The 23,663-nt window shown below is 32.6% G+C and overlaps 1 protein-coding gene across 1 annotated transcript in view; it reads right to left on the bottom strand.

The window, feature by feature from the left end:
* LOC102878854 (ankyrin repeat domain-containing protein 26) overlaps positions 1-23,663 on the bottom strand; it is a 65,951-nt gene that overhangs the window by 15,096 nt on the left and 27,192 nt on the right. Inside the window, exons 11-20 of the mRNA XM_015597896.1 lie at positions 23,050-23,145; positions 21,462-21,490; positions 21,291-21,363; positions 18,739-18,996; positions 16,387-16,469; positions 15,042-15,179; positions 12,679-13,635; positions 4,215-4,334; positions 1,718-1,788; positions 1,304-1,397 (exon numbers count right to left, since the gene is read on the bottom strand). Of these exons, the coding sequence (XP_015453382.1) occupies positions 1,304-1,397; positions 1,718-1,788; positions 4,215-4,334; positions 12,679-13,635; positions 15,042-15,179; positions 16,387-16,469; positions 18,739-18,996; positions 21,291-21,363; positions 21,462-21,490; positions 23,050-23,145 (1,919 nt within the window). The remainder of the gene's footprint in view (positions 1-1,303; positions 1,398-1,717; positions 1,789-4,214; positions 4,335-12,678; positions 13,636-15,041; positions 15,180-16,386; positions 16,470-18,738; positions 18,997-21,290; positions 21,364-21,461; positions 21,491-23,049; positions 23,146-23,663) is intronic.

The raw sequence follows: 23,663 nt of genomic DNA, 5'->3' as shown, positions 1-23,663 counted from the left end.
AGTCTTCACTATATTTTTATATAAATACATAACTTTCTTTTGACTCCTGTAGTTTTCTCTGTCATCCTGTTTCTCCCCTTCCATTGGACTCTAACATTCTCTAATGCATGATCTCAACCATATATTCATATTTTCATCACTTATTCTCTTCTTTTACCTAAGAATTTATCAGTTCTATAATTGCACTAAAAATTCTTTGAGGTCATCTTTTTCTTCATCCTTACCCCACTTTACTTTCTCAGCAGCAACTGACAGCAATGACCACACGCCCAGTCTCTGCTCCTCTAACCCCAAGTCATTTCTAACCAACAGCTGCCCTGATGTTCACTCTTGGACCCCTTCTATTCCTCCTTCACATTCTCTCAGAGTGCTTTGAACTTTCCCCTTATGGGTATATCTGTATTAGAAAATTGCATGGACAGAGCTATTGTGAATGAAAGGAACTAGTTGGTAGGTTCATTTACCTCATTGCTCCAACTTAGAGTTCACAATGCAACCTTAAATCTTAGGTAGTGTCTCCTACAGAGGAGAGTAGGAACAACAGGGGAATCCTGTCCTGCTTAATAAATAGTTACATAATTTTCACTATATATTAATAAAATAGAATCCTGGAGTTCACAATAATCTTTTCTGAGATTGGATTGTAAAATCACCGAAAGTCTGATTAATTTAGTGAGTGGAACTAATTTCTAAACTCGCAATGCTAAGAACACTTTGTTACTATGTAAGACCTTGATTGAGCAGCCATTTCTACTTTTTCAGTAGCATGTCTTTTCTTTTTAAACACCCCCCTTCACCCCCAAAAAGAAAAAGAAAAATACATTCTTTCTGTGAAACGGTTGCATTATTCTTGATGAAGGGAACAAATTAGAACATTAAAAGTAATTCATTCTCAAAATCTCACAGAAGGTTGTAGATTACAGAGGGAATTCAGAATTCTAGATCAAATCATTGCTAACATGTCTGGACTCAAACAGATCTTCATAGTCCAACGTTTACAGCAGCATTATTAACAACAGCTTAACGTTGGAATAACCCAAATATTGGACCAATAAATGGATAAAAGATGGGATATATATCAATACTGCTTTTAGACTATTGGATTTTTTAAATTAAATTCTACTACAAAAATAATTAATTTTAGGCATTCAGACAACTTCCCCTATAGAGGGAAATTACATGACTACTAACAAGTAGTATTAATAGGAATACGATAAATTCTTTCATCAGTGAGACTGCTCATGTTGTCCAAGAGAAATAAAAATCCCTCTGCAGTATGACAGAAATTGAGACATTGACTTACCGAACTTGCACCTAACAGATTTGTCTGAAGGTGTTCAATTCTGCCTGCTTGTTTTTTGATTGTGACTTTAAACTCGTCATTTTGAATTGAGAGCCTAAAATGTATGTTTTAAAATAATTATTCTCACACATAAATTTCAAACATACCACATAATTTCTGAACAAACAACAAAGTATCATCGAATAAAACCTTAAAATTTGAAAAGTAGATGGCTGGCATTTTTACAATTGTGTTTTCTGGATAATATGCAAAATGGAGAGACAATGTGCACAAATTATGCATTTTAAATAAGTTCAAAGCTGAAATTTTTATTCAGCTTCACACTGATGTATTTATTATCATAACTAATCATATTCTCACACTACACTGCCCATCTACTTTACAAGTTATTTTGTGTCCTGCTATTAATTATACTTTTGCATGTCATCTGATGTCTTCTCAGCACATCTTATGGCCTGTGCAAATTGATCACTGGCTTCTTGAAACTAAAAGGAAGGAAAAAATACATTTACTACTGACAATCCATTACAAATCTACCTATTTTTGTAACTACGCTATTATTGGAACACAGCCGCACTCTTTCATCTGCTATTTTTTTGTTTTTTGTTTTTTGTTTTTTATAGCTACAGCAGAGATGAGTTCTGGCAACAAAGACCTTATGGCTCACAAAGCCTAAAATATTTACTATCTGGCCCTTTCCAAAAAAGTTTACAAACCTTTTCTCTAGTACCAAAACAACACTATCATTCATGTTTTTAAATTTATGTTTCATTAGGTAAACATGCAAATTTATATATTGGTCGACTGGGGAAAAAATAGCAAATTATCTTATAATAAACATTTACAGTTTTGTATTCCAAGTACCACATAAACTATTTTAAATAATCACATATGTAAATGACCATGGCAATTCCAGTGATTATAAAAGTTCACAGAAGGCTTTTGGTGACAACCAGATACTTCATGGAATAGTGGTAGTATTTACATAGGTAGTAGTCTCTATAGGAATGCCTGGGTTTGAATCCCAGAGTATACTAGTTATTAGGTGTGTAACCTTGAGCAAAGTACTTCACCTTTCTGTGTCACCATTATTGTTAAATCAAATTTCTGGAATCAATTCATTCCCAGAAACTTTTTATTTAGGGCTGTGAAGGCAAGTACCCTGATGAGTAGATTTAGGCTATATGGTATGGCATGTCAGAAAAGCCATCTCCAGAGCTTTACAGTTGGTAAAGTGCAATAAATCTGTAAATCCTAGTTCTGGATGCATAGTAAAAAAAGGTCTTTTTTTTTTTTTAAATTACAGTGAGAAGAAAAAAAATTTGATAGAACACCTTTCTATTGGGTTAAGTGCTTTCAATTTTATATTTAATGGCTTAAAATACATTTAGAATAAAATCTTAATTATTTCATTGATTCCAAGAACAAAGTGTTGGTGGAGTATATAATATTAAATTTTATCCTGACGACTGTTAAGCTAAAATATTTTAAATTGATACATGCATATCAAACAGTATTCCACCTTAGATAAATTTATACTTAAAAAGATAAGATTGTCTCACATGAAAGAAATTAAAACAAGGTAAAATTAAGGGATAAGTTGTTCTGTATGGAATAGATGACAGGTGCTGAAGAGAATGAGCTCAATTCAAAGTTAGAACTCTCAGAGAAAGCTTCATGGAGGCGGAGAGATTGGGAGCCCAGTCTGAGTAGACACAAGATTAGGCAAGAGAAATAGAAACTGAAAAGACAGAAAGAACAGAATGCATAAATGTTACGAGGTGGTGAAATCAGCCTAATTCACTCAGAGGACAAAATCCAATGGCAGGAAAATAAAATCATATGTTAACAGAATAATTTGTAAACTAATATTCATAGTAGAATTAATAGCCAAAATGTGGAAACAACACAAAGTTCCATCAACTGATGAACAGATAAGTGGTTTAGCCAGACAATGAAGCATTGTTTAGCAATCAGAAGAAAGAAAGAAAATATTGATATGTGCGATAACACTGTTGAATCTTGCAGATGTGATGTTAAATGAAAAAAGCTAGCCACAAAGGACTGCATATTGTGTGATTCCATTTATATGAAATACACTAAATAGACAAATCTATAGAGACAGAAAGGTGGTTGCCTGAGGCTGAGGTTAGAAGGGAAGCTGAGAGTGACAGTTAAGAGATGTGGGGGTTTATCTGTGGGGATGAAGAAAATATTCTCTATTTGAATGTAGTGATAGTTGCACAGTTTTCTGAATATATTAAGAGATGTTGAATTGTACATTTTAAATGGGTAAGTTATATGATATGTGCATTATATCCCAATATGGCTGGTTTTTAAAATTCGATAGTGGATCTAGACAATTTTCTTAATCTTCTATTGTGCGTGAGTAGAAGTAGCATTTCTATGCTTTTATAACAGTTCTAAAATAAAAAGAAAATGAGGGAAAATGCTTACTTTGACTGCTTTATATAATGACCTTTCTGTACAAGTTATCAAAATTTACAAAATATGTAGAGATTCCATAACTATGAGCAGAAGTGAAGATAATAAGATAATTTTCTGTAATGTTCCATTAAACATATCTTCTGATTTTAAATGACTACCTCTTCTTAGGAATGGAACTATTACTAGAAAAATATGATTTAGTGGAAAAAAAATTCTCTCTCAACTATTATTAAAAATGTTGCACAATTCTCAACTTTTTCAAGGCTAAATACTATTAAAAACATATACTAAAAATGCCAGAATTAGAGCAAGATTTTAAGATATAAGTGCATTATAAAGATAATAAAATTATAAGAAATGAACATACAAAAGAAAGCTGTTCATAAAGATTAGTATCCTTAAATACTTTATGTTATTTAACCAGCTATAAATTAACTATTTGCATGTTAAATTTCATACATACTTGACTTCTTATTTGATTTAATTTCTTTTCCAAATCCTGTGTAACCTCCAGTGAAGTCTCTGACATACATTGCTTTTTGAGGGTATCGGCCAGTTCTTGTTGAAGTTGTCTCACGAATACCTAGGAAGACATTTCTGTTACTGATTTTACAATTCACATAAATATTATATTAATGATAGATAACTATCATATGTATTTTTAAACATAATATATAACTTGAAAAAAATCAGCACATACATCAATTCACCTTTTTCTCATGTGGACGCATTGGTGTAAATTTGGTTAAAGACACAGAAGGTGGTATCCTCCTGCCTAATCAGTATTAGCTTACTTGGGCAATGGGTTCAGCCCCATTGGCCATTTTAACCTGATAAATCTGCAAAGCTTTTAAAATCTACAAAAGTCTCAGAGAAAAATGTATGTCAGTGGGACTAGTGGTAGTAAATTCTACATTGTGGAATGTTTTCCCTCTATTTTTCGGAGGCTTAAATTAACTCGACTTTCTCACATATTCAACCCTCTGCTCAAATCTTTCCAATGGATTTCTATACCTTAGAATCAAAGTGAAATTATTCCAGTGGGCTTCATGGCACTAGGAACCCTAGCCTTGACCTCTCTCTCTGTCACATATGAATCCTGCCATCTGTCACAATTCTGAAAATGGAGATCTAATGCCAAAATAATGAAGCACAGAGAGCCACAATTCTCTTCGTATTGAAAAACTTATATACAGATAATAGTCATGGCTCTTGAAATAAAAATATGTGCAAATTATTTGTAAAAATATTCCAAAAAAAAAAAAAATACGAATAGCAGTAGGAAGATTGAATCATATGTAGTTTGGCTAGAACTTACCACATTTGTCCCAAATTAGGATTTCCTGAAAATTAGCTGTCTTTAAAGAGTTGAAAAGTCATATGAATACATTATTTGAGACTTACTTTCAAATTTAATTCAAATTTGACATGAATAGAAATAAAATTATGTCAATGTTAATGTATAAGAAGCTACTGAAGATAAAGTACTATGAGATATAGCATCTACAGCTCGCTAAAAATCCAGATCCAATGCAAAATTAGCAAATCACAACGGGCTGCAATTCTTGTTGTATTGGACAAACTTATGTCCAAATCACAGGCTATGGCACCTAAAATGAGAATTATGGGTGAATTATTTGTAAAAATAGTCAATGAAAATGATAAATGGCAGTGAGAAGATTAAATCTAGTGTAGTACTGCTAAAACACATTACATCTTTCCCAAAATATGATTAATGAGAAGTAGCTGCCTTTAGAGTGTTCAGATGTCCTACGAATACACTATTTAAGACTGAAATGTTTCTAAATTTCATTCAAATTGCCATGAATAAAAATAAAATTATACCAACGGTAATGTATTAGAAGCTACTGAAGGGAAAGTACTTTGAGATAGAGCATCTACAGCTCAGTTCATCTGGGAAATCTGGAATTAACTGTCAAAGTAATCTAACTGAATCTTAATTTAAAAATACTCATTTTAGGTATGAGTGTTTACATTTATCTGCTTCAAAAGTGGTATTGAACTGTGGTGACAGAAATATTAAAATTATGATTTTAGTACTATGTGTCTAAGTTGTTAATATCAATCTATATCTGTTAAAAATTTATAACTTAAAATTTCATAGGCAGGAGTGACATCAGAAGCACGGTGGCATGAGGCATCCCCTTAATCTCTCTCCTTGAAATTACAATAAATTAAAGAGCTAGAATCCAACAGAAAACACCCAGCTTAACTAACACACAACCACATCTGATCGACCTGCACATCAGAGCATCTGAAGGTGGGAAAATCAGGTGAGCAAAAGAAGAGGAAAGGGAGAGGAGCCAAGATGATGCCACAGATGCAGCCCAAAGCTCCCTGTGACACTTGGGGAGGAAGAAGGAACCAGATTAGGCTTACATTCACTATAGCCCCAAGCATTTTTGCCTGAGTGATCAGCATATGGTCCTGGATAGAACACAGTGAAAAGGGCAGAGAAGCAATACAGAATTGCGACCTCTGTGTTCTAGTAGCTGTCATTGCCAGGCAGAAGGCCAGGTCTTGGAGCCTAGACACCTCCCCGCATTTTCCAAGCGCTAGCAGTGGGTCCTGCAGTTTCCCACCAAGAAAACTGCAGTGAGTGTCAGGCTGCAGAGCAGAGGATCTGCGACAACTGAGGAGACACAAAAGTGACTGGTCCAGGTGACAGGAGTGGAGATACAGAGGCTAGGTGACTAAAGCCAGCAGTGAGCATTACTGGAAGGAAAACAGCCACAGGCACACCTGCAGCCTCTCCCAACCCACGCCAAACCTACCCATTCAGGCTGATCACAGCAGAGGCACTGGGACACTTCAAGCAGCGAAACATCACATCTGGCTAGTGGGGCAGTACTGGGAGTTCAGAAGCTCAGAACCCCATTGCCCATCACATTCTCCCATGGTGGTAGAGCTGTGGGACTGAAGCAACCTGATCATAGAGTGGACACACACCTCCCAGGGATTAAGGGGCTTTTTTTTTTTTTTTTTTTTGCCACAAAGCAGAGACCCGACAGGCCTGGGCAGTGCAGAAGGCTTGTGCACCACTTACTGGAAAACAAACAAAAAAAACCCACTTCTTATTAACCTGTGAAATAATCATAAATTTTTTGAAAAAGCAAAGTACATTCCTGTAAATGCTGAGACAGAGAAATAATACATCGAATATCATGAACCACCAAAGTGACAAGGTAGCTCAGATAGAAAGTATAAATCTCCAGACAATTAATTTAAAGAGATAGAAATATGCAATTTAAATGACAGAGAAGTCAAGAATGCAGTTCTGAAAAAAACTTCAATAAGATGTAAGGAAATTCTGACAAGCAATTCAATGAATTCAGAATCAAAATCAATGTAAAACAGGAATACTTTACCAAAGTGATCTAATCTCTAAAAAGGAATTAAATAGATCTAGAGCTGAAGAACTCAATAAAAGATATGAAGAATGAAATAGTGAACTTAGGAAATAAACATGACCGGATGGAGGAAAGAATTAGTGGTATCAAAGACAGAAATCTGGAAATGATGCCGATGGAAGAAGAGAGAGACTTGAGAGAAAAAAGAAGAAAAGGAAGAAAGAAAGAAAGAAAGAAAGGAAGGAAGGAAGAAAGGAAGGAAGGAAGAAAGGAAGGAAGGAAGGAAGGAAGAGAGAAAAAGAAAGAAAGAATTCTTTTAGAATTATCTGACACCGTCAGAAAGAGCAACATATGAATAATGGGTATATCAGAAGAAGAACAAGGGGAAAAAGAATAAAAGCCTAATTAAACAAATAGTAGATGAGAAATCCCCAAACCTATGTAAAGAACTGGATCTTCAAATTCAAGAAACAAGCAGAACACCTAACTATCTAAACAGCAAGGCCTCCTCTACACCACATTATATCAAAACTGTCCAAAATTCATGACAAAGAAAGAATCTCAAGGCAGTCATGGAAAATAAGATGGTAACCTCTTAAGGAAAAAAACCATTAGATAATCATCAAACTTTTAAGCAGAGACTTTACAAGCTAGGAGAGAGTGGAATAAAAAATCCAACTATTGAAAGAGACTAGCCAAGAGGAATATATCCAGCACAGTTCTCCTTTAGATCTAAAGGAGAAACACTTTTGCAGTCATAAAAAAGCTGAGGAAATTTTCCACCACAAGTTCTACTTTAAAAGCAATACTGAATGGGGTTATTCTACCTGAAACAAAAAGACAGAAAGATACAAAACTATGAGTAAGATGACTAACAAACAGACAGAAATAGGAAATTGCAACCCTACTTCAAAATAGGGTATTGTGAATATAAATATTACATAATGGTTAAAGAAGGTCGAAACATTATTAAAAAAAGAAGTCAACATCTACTGAAACTCAGAAATGAATTTACAGAATAAATAGGGAAAATTTGAGGGAAAAAAAAACAAAAAAGGAAGGAAGTAAAATTTACGAAGGGGAATGGAGATAGGATGCCTGCATAAGAAAAAGTACTACTGCATATATGAATTTTTTTACATAAAGGTAATGATAACCACACACACACACACACACACACACACACACACACAGATACAAATCCAGAACTGAGACACATAACATAAATAGAGGGAACAGGAAAAAATTCATAGGATATCACCAAATTACAATAACAGACAGAAATACAAGGCTAAGAAACAATGAAAACATGATACCAGAAAACAAAAGATAAAATGGGTACAGGAAAACCTCATATATCAATTATCACCCTAAATGCAAATGAACTGAACTCGCCAATATAAAAGCACAGAGTAGCATATTGGATCTAAAAAGAAAAAAAAAAAATCCTGTCTTCAAGAGACACATCTAAGCTGCAAGAACTAATATAAACTCAAAGTGAAAGGGTGGAAAACAATTCTCCAAGCAAATGACCTCCAGAGAAAAGTGGGTGTAGCAGTACTTATATTTGACAAAATAGACTTCAAGATAAAAAAGTTAATGAGAGACAAAGAAGGACACTTCATAATGACAAAGGGAACAATACATCAAGAAGACATAACACTTATCAACATACATGCTCCCAATCGGGGAGCACCAAAATATGTAAAGAAATGACTAACAGAACTAAAGGGGGAAATTGATAAAAATGTAATTATTATAGGGAACCTAAATACCCACTGACAGCTATGGATTCATCATTTAAAAAGAAAATAAATAAGGAAATAACAACCTTGAAAGACACATTAGACCAATTGAACATAATCAACATTTCAGAACCTTTCATTTCTAAACACCAGATTATAAATTCCTCTCTAGTTTACATGGAACATTCTCAAGGATAGAACATATGACAGAACATAAAACTAGACTCAACAAATTTAAGAAGACTGAAATCACACCAAGCATATTCTCCAACCACAATGTTTTGAAACTGGAAACCAACTGCAAAAAGAAAGTTGGAAAATATATGGAAATTAAACAATATGATACGAAAGAACAACTGGGTAATAGGAGAAATAAATGGAGAGACCAAGAAATACTTATAAACAAATAAGAATGTGAATACAACATATCAAAACATTTGGGATACAGCATAAGGAGTAATAATAGAAAATTTCATATTATTACAGGTGTATCTCAATTAAAAAGAGATTCCAAAATAAACAACTTAACATTACATCTTGAAAAACTAGTAAAAGAAAAACAATTGAAGCCCAAAGTCAGAAAGTGAAAGGAAATAATAAGCAGAATTAAATGAAATTGGAAACAAAAGAACAATAGAAAAAATTATTGGAACAAAGAGCTGGTTCTTTGAGAAGACTGATAAAATTGACAAACTCCTGGCTAGACTCACTAAGAAAAAAAGAGAAAAGATGTAAATAAAGAAAATAAAAAATGAAAGAGGAGAAGTTATGACAAATACCACCAGAATACAAAGAATTATATACTAATAATATAAAAAATTATACACCACCGAATTCAATAACTTAGAAAAAAATGGACAAGTTCTACAAATTAGACAATTTTCCTAGATGAAATCATGAAGAACTGGAATATCTAATCAGATCAATCAACATTATGGAAATTGAAACACCCATCAAAAACCTCCCCCAAAATAAAAGTCCAGGACCAGATGGCTTCACTAGCGAATTCAACCAAACACTTGAAGAAAATGTAATCTGTTCTTCTTTAACTTTTCAAAAAATTAAAGAAGAGGCAATAGTTCCTAACTTATTTTATGAGGCCAATATTACTGATACCAAAACTTGATAAAGATGTAACACACACACACACACGCACACACTAAAGACCAAAGTCTCTGATGAATACAGATGTAAAATCCTAAACAAAATATTCACAAATCGAACACAACAATACATTTAAAACATTTTGTATCATGATTAATTGGGCTTCATTCCAGGGGCACAAGGATGGTTTAACATGTGCAAACACATTAATGTGATATATCACAGAAACAAAATGAAAAATTAAATTTGTATGACCATATTAATAGGTGCAGAAAAAGTACTTCACAAGATAAAGCATCCATTTATGATTAAAACACTTAATAAAAGGGGTATAGAGAAAAGTACCTCAACATTATAAATGCTATATATAACAAAACCTCAGCTGACATCATACTTAATGGTGAAAAAATAAAAACTTTCCCTATAAGATCAGGAATAAGACAAAGCTTTCAGCTATCACCACTATTATTCAATATAGTGTCGGAAGTCCTAACTGGAACAAGCAGGCAAGAGAAAGGAAGAAAATGCATCTAGACTGGGAATGAAGAAGTTAAGTTGTCATTTTTCACATATGACATGATTCTCTACACAGAAAACACTAAACATTCCACTAAAAAACCATTAGAAACAATAAACAAAGACACTAAAGTTTCAAGTTACAAAATCAATGTGTAAAAATCTATAGCATGCCTACATACTAACAATGAATTTAAAAAAAACAATAAAAAAATTCCTTTTGAAATTGCAACAAGAATAAAATACCTAGGAATAAACCTAATGAAGCATTATTAAAATAATTAAAGAAGACGTAAAAAAATGGAATGATATTTTGTTTTTGTGGGTTGGAAGAATCAGCATAGTTAAAATGACCTATTACCCAAAGCTTTGTACAGATTTAATGCAATCCCCATTAAAATTCCAGTGGCATTCTTTAAAGAAATAGAACAAAAAATCATCAGACTTGTATGGAAGCCTAAAAGAACATGAACGGCCAAAGTAATCCTAAGGAAAAAAAAACAAGTCCAAAGTTATGACTCTGCCTGACCTCCAAATATACTATAAAGTGACAGCAATCAAAACAGCATGGTATTGGCAACAAACAAACAAACAAACCCCCTAAACCTCCAAACTTCCAAATGAACAACAGAAACGAAAACCAGTGGAACAGAATTGAGAGTCCAGAAATAAACTCTTATATATATGGGCAAAGAATTTTTGACAAATGGGTCGAAACCATACAATAGAGAAAGAAGAGCCTCCTTAATAAATGATGCTGGGAAGATTGGGAAGCATAAGCAAAAGAATGAAACTAAACTGCTGTCACCATATACCAAAATTAACTCAAAATGGATCAAAGGCCTGAATATAATACCTGAATATAATATGAAGGCTTGAAAGAATAAATCATAGAAGAAAACATAGGTACTAAACTCATGGACCTTGGATTTAGAGAGGATTTCATGAGTTTGACCTCAAGGCATGGGAAGTAAGAGCAAAAATACATGAATGGGGCTGTATCAAACTAAAAAGCTTCTGAACAGCAAAAGAGACTGTCAACAAGACAAAGAGACAACCATCCTGAGAGAGAAGATATTTGTATACAGAGCCTCCAATAAGGGCCTAATATCCAAAATATACAAAGAAGTCATACAACTCAATGATAAAACCAACAAGCAAACAAACAAACAAACAAACAATTAAATTAAGAAATGGACAGAGGAACTAAACAGATACGTCTTTCAAGGAGACATAAAAATGGCCAACGGACAGATGAAAAGATGCTCAACTTCACTAGCTATTAGGGAAATGCAAATCAAAACCACAATGAGATATCACCTCACACCTGTTAAAAAGGCTATCAAACTGGGCAAATAAGAATGAGTGTTGGAGAGGACGTGGAAAACAGTATGGAGTTTCCTCAAATAACTAAGAATAGAATTACTTTGTGACCCATCAATTTCTCTTCTCAGTATCTACTCCCAAATTTTGAAAACATTTATCTGTAACCGTAGATGCATCCCAATGTTCATTGCAGCATTATTCATATTGGGAAAGACATGGAAACAGCTGAAATGCTCTTGGATAAATGATCGGATAAGGAAGATGTGGTACATATATATGATGGAATATTACTCAGCCATAAGAAAAGATGAAATACTGCCATTTGTGACAACATGGATGGATCTTGAGATTATTGTGCTGAGCGAAATAAGTCAGACAGAAAAAGCTGAGAACCATATGCTTTCACTTATGTGTGGACTGTAAAACTGAAAACAACAAACAACAAGACAAACAGAGTGTCATGGACACCACTACAGTTTAGTAGTTACCAGAGGGAAAGGAGGGAGGGGTAATGGAGATCAAATATAAGGTGATGAAAGAAAACACTTTGGGTGGTGAACACACAATGCTATATACATATGAAGTGTTATTGAACTGTACACTTGAAACCTATATAATTCTATTAACCAAATTAATTTAATAAACAAAATTCATAAACAACACAATGTTTTACTCAAAATAAAGTACCTCTCAGTGTTAATTTTTATTTGCTGGATACAATGTATGCTTTTAAGTTGAAAGAGCAAATACATTTATAGTCTATATATTTTTAATATTAAGGTAGATTCACCATTTAGTTGTAATCGAATATTAATTAAATATTTTCCTGGAAATTTGAAAAATACATATCTTTCTGGATACTTACTTCTCTTTCTTCTTTATCAGTTTCATATCGATACATTCGCTCTTTTAAATTTTTACATTCATTGATTAACTTCTGATTTTTTTCTTCCAGTATACGACCTTGATTTTCACTTTCAGCCTGAAATCTTTTTATCGTATCCTGAAACTGTTCTTGTATGGTAATTATTGTCTTTTCTTTATTTTCGGCTTTAGGGCGAGCATCATCCAGTTGCTTTCGAAGCAACATATTTTTACTTTGTAGGCGAGATATCCTCTCCTCTAAGGATTCCTGCTTACCAACATATTTATTCACTTTACCTCGTTCATATTGATACATGTGTTCAATTTCCTTCTTTTGACACTGTGTTTGGCTTAGGTCTCTTTGTACATGTTCTAAAGCCAAAGTCTTCTCTCTGAGAGCATCTCTTGTGTGATGGAGATCAGTTTCTAGATTTTTCAATTCTCTTTTGGCTTTAGAAAGTTGTTGAGAAAGAATCTCATTTTTATCTTTCATGTTAGACATATCGAAATTCATTTTGTCTCGAAAATGAAACCATTCATCTCTTGCTTTTTGGAAAGCAAATTCTAGGTCTCTTTTTGATGTCTGACCTTGCTCATGATCATGTATAGTGGTAGCCAGTCTAGAACGGTAGGATTCGACTTCTGTTTCCAGTCTCTCTTTACTTTGTTTTTCATTCTCCAGTTGAGAGTTTAGTGTTGTCTTTTCAGCTATCAGAACATTAAGATGTCTATTATACTGAAATATTGTTTTTTTTAGTGTTTTCTTGTTCAATTTAATGGTCTTTTGAAGACTGTCATTCTTTTCTTGTAAAATTGTAATGTCCTCAAAATATTTTTTTTCTTTTTCCTGCTTCTGATTTTTTACTATGTCTATTTCCAGGTTTAGCATAGCAATTGATTCATGTAACCTGTGGTTTTCATACGACAGATTTTTTTCTTTTTCTTGAGCATCAGAAACCTAAGTAAAACAAAGGAGATTTGTAGCTAGCACTCAACAAAACAACATATTATGATATCCTCTGAAACTGAAGAAGAACCTTTTTGTCTATATCATGAAAAGGTTGTATAAGAGGATATCTCACTGAAAAAAAAATTAAGTTGTATCTAAACCTCCAACTTTATAGAAGCATAGTTCCCCAAAAGTTCAGAAATTTAATATGACACTGAATTTGTGAAAGTATAAAAGAAATCAAAAGAGAATTTTTAAGAGCCTCAGAATTGGAAAGGCAACAAACCCAGAAAGCATAAAATAAAGATTAATAAGTCAGATTACATGTAAAAATGGAGTTCACAGTCTAATTTACAACTACCACACAGTAAGCATATTAACTCTCCATATATCTGGACAGATTAAATTTCCTAAAATTACTTTTTCCAAAAATATTCTATAGCTATCCTACTTTTCTAATATTTTCATAGTCAGTTATAAAGATTACATCTTTAACAACTGATTAATCTGGGCATTGCACTAAGCACTTCTATATATATCAATGAATTCATTTAGTTATCACAATCTGGAATAGAAAAGTTAAAAAGATAAGCCAGTTTAAAATTTATCTTGTCTTCTAACTCTACATTTAGTGCCTCTTGTCCCAAACCACAGCTACTTCTCTAGTGTAAATATATAAATACAAAAAGAGCATATATTTCAAAAAAAATCATGGTAAATAAGGTAAAATTTATAGAGCTCCTCTTAGAAAATCATGAGATTATTTGCTGTTGCAATAACTTTAAATTTCTCTTCATATTTAAAGTTGTAATAAGTGTGAAATAGAAAATAATATACTGATCTATTTTACTAAGAATAAAATGCTTATTAATAAATTATCACTAAGTCTATATCATGACATATCATTGTTTTCACAAGCTCCTTGGAATGAAATAGGATACTACTTGGAGCAAATGGTTACTTTTCTCAAAAGTAGGAGAATCACATCTAAAACATGGCCTGTGAACTGCCTATACTTTTCTCCTTAACATCAGTGGAAGTGAAAACTAACCTCTCTATTGATTTACCAAGGGGATGGAAGTTACTGCCAAAACCTGGGACATCTGTTGTTAGTAGCAATAGCTTTGAGAATATAGAAAGCTCCTCAATTCCTATGGAAAATATTAAAAGCCTATTGTGAAAGTCACTACTATTGGGGATACATTTATTTGAATCAAGAATATTATTTTATCTAGTGGACCAAAAACATCACTCCTAAAATACATATACATATGCAAATATATATGTATGTATATATACATATGTATGTTTTTAAAATCCTCTCTATTTCCCATATTACAGTGTTGTGTCTTTTTCTAATACATACAGACACAAATACATGCAAACATTCATTTGAAAATGACTAAACAAAATACCTTAGATTTCATTTTCTTAAGATTTATTTCTATCTTCTTTTGCTTGCAAAGGTGATTGGTCAGAAGTACATCTTGTAATATTCTGGCATTCTGTTCTTGACAAAGTTGCTTCTGATGGTCATTTCGCCCTTCAACAACCTAGAGAATCAAGAGTGAACAAAGAAAAATTAGAACATAATTACAATTTAACTTCTTAATCTATGTTTATCTTCTCCCAAATCATTGGATGGTAACTAGGAACTGTAAAATAACTTGCCTTAGTCTAAATTAAAAAAACAAAAAACAAAAAAAACAAGAACTTGCAAACCTACTTTTCTCATTGTTTGAACTAAACAATTTGTCATATGTTAAATCCATCAAAAATGAATTAGTAGATGATTTTTTATGTTACAAAAGGCTTCCTCACTTAAAATAGTTTCCCTCACAGTATCTTAAATAGTGATCCTACACTATACTTAAGAATATTTTTTAAAAGATTAATAGCTGGACAAGAGGCAAGCTTTAATTTTTTAGGAGCCAAAATCATTGACATCAATCAGAAAAAAAAGCAAATTCCTAGTTTTTATTTCAAATGATATACACTAATAATGTTATGCATAACTAGAGTTATCTGTTGCATACAATTCTAATTTATTCTAATATCCACTAAGGAGAGTGGGTAAATTTTTAAGTAATATTTAATAATTTTCTACACTGAAATGAAATAAATTAGAAAGTTATTGTTTGTACTCTAATGTCAAAAAATTTTATCCTGCAAGGTGTGATTTAATAAACAGGCAATCAAATAGATTTTATGATCCCATTCTCTTTCCGAACGTAGAATCTGAAGTCAAGTACAGAGAGATTTCAAGGCAGAATAAATCTTTAACCATGGCATTAATGACTAGCAAGATCAAACTGCAAATTTTAAACTCCTGAGACTGATTACTCCTTTCACATGAATCTAAGTTGGTGGCTATCATTTTTATATTTTTCATAATTTCAACCATTTAATTATATGATTCAATTTTTAAAGTTACCTCTTTGTCATGTAAGGCAGGTATAAAAATGAAAGAAACAATATTCAGGAAGTTTTGAGGTTTTGAGGTTTTGAGGTTTTGTGTGTGCGTGTGTGTGTGTGTGTGTCACAATGCCAAGAATAAACTTCAGCTATATAAATGGTTAAAGATTCTAACAATATTTTACATTTTGTGACTTGTTAAAATGTTATACAAATAATATTCAACTATGATATATTGACTCTAAAAAGCTAGCTTGACAGGGTAATTTCAATTGGACAATGTTACCTTATTAAAGCATGGAAATGCTATTATTAGCAGGACTTTAAATTTAAATTTTTACATACCTGTGGGTGGTTATTTTCACTTGTGTCAAGCCTTCCTTGCTCTTCCTCTGATGTCATTCTTACGCTTAGTTCTGCTGACCAATCTATATTTAAGTGAAAATGAACTTCTTAGAAGGGTTAGATAAAAGCTATAATCTTTATAAAGCACAAAAATATCATTTTAACCACTGAGAGTTTAAATTTATCTTCATCTTTTGCTGAATATTTACTTCTTTAAGAAATATTTCTAATTTTCTAATACTTCAACAGACCAATTGCAAAATAAGAGATGAAGTTCGAGACATATAAACATCTCAAAAATTAATTCAAAAATTCATTCACCCAACATCAATTAAAAAAATAAACAGATACAAAATTTAGAAACACACTACAATATATAAAGTCACACTATCTGTCTGACCATTGTACTGTATACCTCAAACTAATAGAAAATAATAGAAAATAAAGCAAAAAAATTAAAAGTCACACTGTATTCTATTCTCTACCTCATGGTAGTACCTTTTTAACAACACCCTAAACTTCACCTGCAATATTATTCACTGTTTCCAAAATTACTGTTACTTTTTATGCTTTTATTGGTGTACTCTTTTCCTGATATCTGAAATCTTTTGCTCTATTATTCTGAAAAATTTCTTTTCATCATTTTAGGACTTAGCACTGGGATTTAAAGAAGAACACAGATAAGAGGTGTCAGGAATGGCTTTCCTAGAGATGATGCCTCAGCTGAGACTTAAACTGTGAGGTTAGCCAGAATCAAAGAGATAGAGAGAAAGAAAGGAGTATGTAAAGCTGTACCAAGACAGGGAGAAAAGCATACAATACAATAAAGTTTGTTTGAAATACAGGGATGATGAGGTGGGCATTGCAGCATTTTAGTCATGCCAAAGAAAAGGGCAGACAGCAGAAAGGGCTAAAGATGGAGGTTTAGAAGAAGTCAGATTATAATAGCCTTAGATGTAATTTTAAGTTGCCCAGATGGTGATATGGTTTAATGAGTGTCTCAGTCCTATTTGCATTGGAGGTTGATCACTCTAAATGCTATGGTAGTGATGAATTGAAGGGGCATACAAATAAATGGAGGTAGACGAATTGAAAGGCAATAATGCAAAATAAAGATGATGCAGGCCTGAACTGAGGAAATATTTACAGAAATATTTAAGATATAAATCATCAAGGCCCACTACAGAATGAATCTTTACTCAATGAGTATATGCCCAAATCCTGGGTCCTTGGAGAACTACACTCTGCTCATTGCTTTATAAGAGGTATCGACTAAGAAATGAAATGAATTACATGAATTGTTTAAGTTGCTTGAATTCATTTTGTAGTTTTTCTGTTTCACATGTTTTTGTGTTGAGGGAGCTAGGGTAAGTGTTTATTTGGCACCTGAAGAAATAAGATACTTGTATACGTACGTAAATAACTTTGGATTTATAGCTTGCAGTCACTACTCTGAAGATAATTGAAAATCTTTTGTACGTACAATGTTAATTGTAGAGGTAAGGAAAGTAAAAACGTTAAAACTATAAGGGTGAAAAAATACTGTATGTTTTGTTACTACAGACCTGATCATATGATTGATAAAGGACATTCAAATAATGGTACATAAAGCGAAATACACATTAGATGTAATTAGTCAATAGAATGGTTATTCTAGCAGTATTAAAATTGGTTTTAACCAATATCACCCCAATAAATTTAATTAAAAAATTAGTTTTCCATATGTTGTTTTTAAATGATAGAGCACTCCTTAAAAACAATGTACCTTGTGAACTATTTATTTGTTAAAAATGTTTTTTAAATATGACTGACTATGTGGACACAGCTGAGAAGGAAGTTTTATGTACCAAATCTTTAATGATTCCCATTGCTGTTAGAGAAGCCAATTCTAAAATATATAAAACCATAGAAAAATACAAGAACTATTTTAATATTTGGTTTTGAAAGGTGCTTTTTCAGTTATACTGAATATAGTGATAACTAATACCTGTGAATTCAAAGATACAAAAATAAAAACGAGAAGCCACATTTTGTTTTAGTTGGCGATCTTTAGATCTTTACATAGTTTTTCCATTTAGTCCTATAATTCTAAATAAAATCTTGCTACCCAATGCCACGTGTATGCTAAATGAAATTTCTCTTTCTCCTAATTCTTCTTCTTATTAAGGTCTATGTTATTTTGGTGATGGGGAAGAATGCCAATATCTTGCTAAAAGCTATTCCGTTTGGTTGTAGGTTGCACAGACAGAGGAAACATAAGGTGGATCTTGCCACAAAATGATTTTTCAAAAGACAAAAGTATGATGAAGCCATCCAGAGATGGTCTAGGGCTGAACTCTGTTTCTCTATTACCTTCTTTGCTTTCTCCATTTTCTGATAACTGTGATTCGCACAGGTCATAGGGTTTATAATCCCTTATCAGAAACATAGCTCTACTATTAGTCTTGTCTTTATGTATCAAGGTCATCTGTCCAAAGTCTGTGGATGCTGACTGATTTGGGGTCATCGATTGTGATATGAATGGACATTTATCGTCAACTTTCAAATCCCTGGTTCTCTGACAGGTTTCATGATTGAGGGGCAAACTAGCAGAATCTGAATCTGAAGAATCTGAAAATAAAGTTTTCATTGATTAGAATGGTAACCACAAGACAGATCTGACTAATATGTAAAAATTCTCTTTGGAGACAGAAACAAAATTCTCAGATTTAAATGTCCTCCTGTTCCTCAAACACACTACCTACTTCCTCATAGTCCACTTTATTTCATGCGTCCTATACTTGCCATTCTCATAGGTAAGTTTAATTAATTATTGTCTCTCAGCAATTTTCATTACATAAGCTGTTTTCCATAAGAGCTTTGCTTTATTAACAGTTAGTACCTAAAAGTATATAAATTTACATCTAACTATTTATTCTGTGTTTAACTATCTATGACAAACATGGGTTAAAAATGCTTTTAGGGAATGGTACAACTTTTAATAAGAAACTACTTAATTACAGTAAAATGGTGTTTTCTAAATGCAACAATGTCTTTAGAATTCATTTTTTAAGGCCTATATAAACAGAAATTTCTGTGAGAAATGACAGCCTTGTGTGACCTCATTGTTTCCATATAAAAATAAAATCTGTTTAGTTCACACTAGATCCAAAGAGTGCAGAGTGCCATGAGACAGAAAAAGAATATGTAACAAAAATATTTTCCTGTTTTTTAAGAAAAAATTCTCAGATTTAAACTTTCTAAGACAAGCGAAGGAAAAAAGCCTGACATGTAGAAGTAAAGCTGTTTGCTTGTTTGTTTGTTTGTTTGTTTGTTTTATGCTATACACTAAATCTCCATGACTGTTTTGTAACTACTAATTTGTACTTCTTCATCTCTTCACATTTTTCACCCAGACCCACAACCGTGGTGACCTCAGGCAATTACCAATTTGTTCTCTGTATCTGTGAATCTGTTACCCTTTAGTTTGTTTGTTTCTTTTGTTTCTTAGATTCACATATAAATATTACCATATGGTATTTACCATATGGTATTTATCTTTCTCTCTGACTTATTTCACTCAGCATAATACCCTCTAAGTCCATCTATGTCTTTGCAAATGGTAAGATTTCATTTTTTTTTTTTTAATAGCTGAGTTATATTCCATTGTACATATGAACCACAACTTCTTTATCCAATCACTTGTTGATGGGCACTTAGGTTGCTTTTATTTCTTGGCTATTTTGAACAGTGCTGCTGTGAACATAGGGGTTCATAGATCTTTACGAACTAGTCTTTTGGTTTTCTTTGGATAAATACTCAGAAGTGCAATTGCTGGGTCAAAAGGTAGTTCTAGTTTTAATTTTTGAGGATCTTCCAAATTGTTTCCATAGTGGTTGGACCAATTGGCAACCCCATCAAGAGTATACAAGGGTTCCTTGATCTCCACATCCATGTGCCCAAATATGGTTTAAAACAATGATTCTCAAGTGTCATCTGAGAATCCCAGGAGTCCGAAGATCCATCAGTTCAGGGGTTTAGAGGTCAAAACTCTTCACAGGAATACTAAATGTTTTTTACCACTTTCACTCTCACTTTAAGTGAATAGTAGATTTTTACACAGACCTGATATGTGGTCATATCCTAGCTCTATTGGGTGAAAGTTCTCATGGCTAATGGAATGTATGGCTATGTGTGTTTTTGTTTTAAAATTTTCAGTTTTATTTTTAATATTATTCATAAAATTGGTACTACCCACTTAAACAAAATTCTTTGGAATTCTCAATAACTTTAAAGAGTATAAAAGGATCCTAAGGCCAGAAATTTCAGAATTTCTTTTTAAAAGATTGTGTCTACCAAATATTCATTATGATTAATTATTTCCTTATTTTTAATAACCAAAGTCACCAGAAACACTCTCCAATACACACACACACACACACACACACACACACACACACACACACACAAGTCTGTTAATAAGAACATCTAGTTGGCTTAAGCTCATCAGTGTAACAACACTAAAATGATATCAACTTAAAGCACAATTAACATTTTAGCAACTGAAGCTTATTCTAGGTTAAGATCAGAATTCAAATAAGCATTTTTTAAACCACTGGAAAAATCTTCGAGTCTAATGATTAAAATCTGGGTATCTTTAATAAGTACAAGGATTCCAAACTGGGAAATTAGGCATATTGAAATAAAAGTAGAACTATCAGAGTTAAAAGTGACATTAAACATTTTTTCTTACTTTTGTAAATATCTCTTTTTCTCAAAGATAAATATAAAAATGACATCTACATTATTTATGTTAAAATCTTTCATTAATTTGCAAAAATTATAAATTAGGAATAAGAAAACTATGAGAATGTCAAATATTTTTGTGTATTCATTACCAGGTTTAAAACTGTTTAAAAATTTACCTGAACTGTATGTTTGCATATCTTCCATTCCTACTGCTTTGAGAAGAACAGGATAATTCACTTCAATGGTAGGCTGAATGGGTTTTAAAACAAGTTAATTAATAAATAATTATGTGCATGTCTTATAATCTATACTTAATAATTCAAGATAAAAAATACAAAAGTTATTACCTTTAAGTGAGGATATTTTTCAGGAGAATCTAAAAAAAGGGACATATGCAATTATATGTAAATATGAAAACCAACTATACATTCCTGCAGAATTAGTATGAAGCTACATCCTCATGGTGGGCTTTGGAAATGACTATGTATGTGTTAGTGTTTTTTTCCTAGGGGAGTGGGGAGTGAGTGTGCAAACAGCAACAAGACAGTATTATGTATCTACTATAAATATGGAAGAAAAACAAGAATAGAGGGCTAACAATATATGCCATTGAGATTCCCAAAGATTGTTTCAAATGACTATAACTGAACTAGAAAAGTGTGCATACACCAATGTCAACATGCTGATAAATGGGGAGAACAGTGATCATTCATCAGAGGAACAAATCATGTCCCTGACAGGATCAATGGGAAAGCTGATGATAAAAACCAACAGTATATCCTTAATGTAACACATCAGAATCCTTTATACCATTAATGCTCAAGTATTTATCATGGTCTTCATTTTGTCTTGTCATTTGGCGAGTACACAGGTGTGATGATAGTTCAGTTGAATGCATAATTCATATCAATAGAGAAAGTGTTATGAATTAATCAGCTTAGGTATATACTTGTAGAATAATAGTTAGTATAAATATTCATTTTTTTCCATACTAATGTGGGCTACTGCTATGCCTACATTTCTTGTATCCTCTAGTTTAGCCCTCTTAAAATTTCTTGATCCACTCGTGCACGAAAGTATACAAAGCACATTCAAGAAATAATGTATAATGAGCTTTCAATATTGCAATATGGTTACTAAAAAGAGAAAATTAATTGCCAAAGATATATGAGCTATTACAAATCTTTTATGTTTCAAAATCAGTGTAATATTTTCTGCAAATAACAATTTTAGCACTAAGGGAATAACTCTATAATTTATTTTGTTTCCAGAATTAGTTTGGCTTGTTATATCGTGCTAGTAGTTAAAAGTTTTATAAACTAGCTATCCTATCAAAATTTAGCTACCTTAAAAAAAAACCAATACTTATATATTTAAATTAATCTCATTTGAATAACAAATACCAATTTAACATACATCTCTGAGGGATGATAAAACTATAAACTCACCCAATACTTTCTAACCTAACATTCTCATGAGGAGGTTAAATGAGTGGCTACAATTGACCCCGAATCTTGCACTTCCTACTGCTTTCAGTATTCTCTGGAGCAGCAATGATTGCATCTTCTGTTTCAGTGCAAATATACTAAAGCCATCTAAAGCGAGGTCTCCCCGACTTCCTCATCAACTCCAAAATATCTAGCTAACAACTTTCTTTTCACTTCTTCTGTTCACTATCCTTCTTAGTCTTCAAAATTTCAAGAGCTGTGGCCTTGATTCTTCCCTTTTCCATTCTTTTTGTGGATTGTCCCTTGACTTTTTCTTTGCTTTTTAGCCATAGTATCTTACATGTATAATTTCTCTTGCTTCGTCTCCTTGCTTCCCTTTATAGTGGCTATAAATATGTTCAGAAATAAAACAAAATAATGCTGTTCTTTGATCCTTTCAAGTTTTGAACTATTCAATGGCTCTTCATGCAGATTTCTCTGAAGATACCCTCTCGACTCAGAACACGGTCTGAGGACCAGTAATCACAGAAGTCACCTGAGAGCTTGTGAGAAATGCAGAATACCAGACCTGCTGCTATCATTTCTTTAAAATTGAAACTTCATTAGATGTTATAAACTTCTAATGGACTTTTTTCAGATAATAGCTTCCCCGATCTCCCATAACTGATGCTGCTCTCTCCTGCTTTCCACTGCTCTTCTTTTGACTATACAATACTCTCCTATGAAGTAATCCCATTTTACATGACATTAAAGTATATACATTTATAGCTGCCCACATGTACTTATGTGCATCCATGGTAGATAAAACAGAGCTCTACATGTTCAAGTACCTCAGTCCCTAACACCTTCCTAATAGTGGAGAAAAGACTAAGAGTAGGGACCTTTTGCTGCACTTCTCTGACAAGTTTTGGTACTGGAAGCTCACTTTATATTCTTCCCACATTTCCAATGCTATGCTCTTCCTTTTTCAAAAGATTTTACTACCTTCCACTATATATACCTGCTTCTTTTTCCTTCATTTACTGATTATAATTTCTGCCTTTCTTATTCTTCATTCCCTCTTTTATTCTTTTCCTCTTTTTTATTTCCAGACTTTTCTTA

This window comes from Pteropus alecto, unplaced genomic scaffold (assembly GCF_000325575.1).
Source record: "Pteropus alecto unplaced genomic scaffold, ASM32557v1 scaffold29, whole genome shotgun sequence".
Lineage (NCBI taxonomy): Eukaryota > Metazoa > Chordata > Mammalia > Chiroptera > Pteropodidae > Pteropus > Pteropus alecto.
The sequence above is the reverse complement of the archived record's forward strand: the minus strand, read 5'-3'. Positions and strand labels throughout refer to the sequence as shown.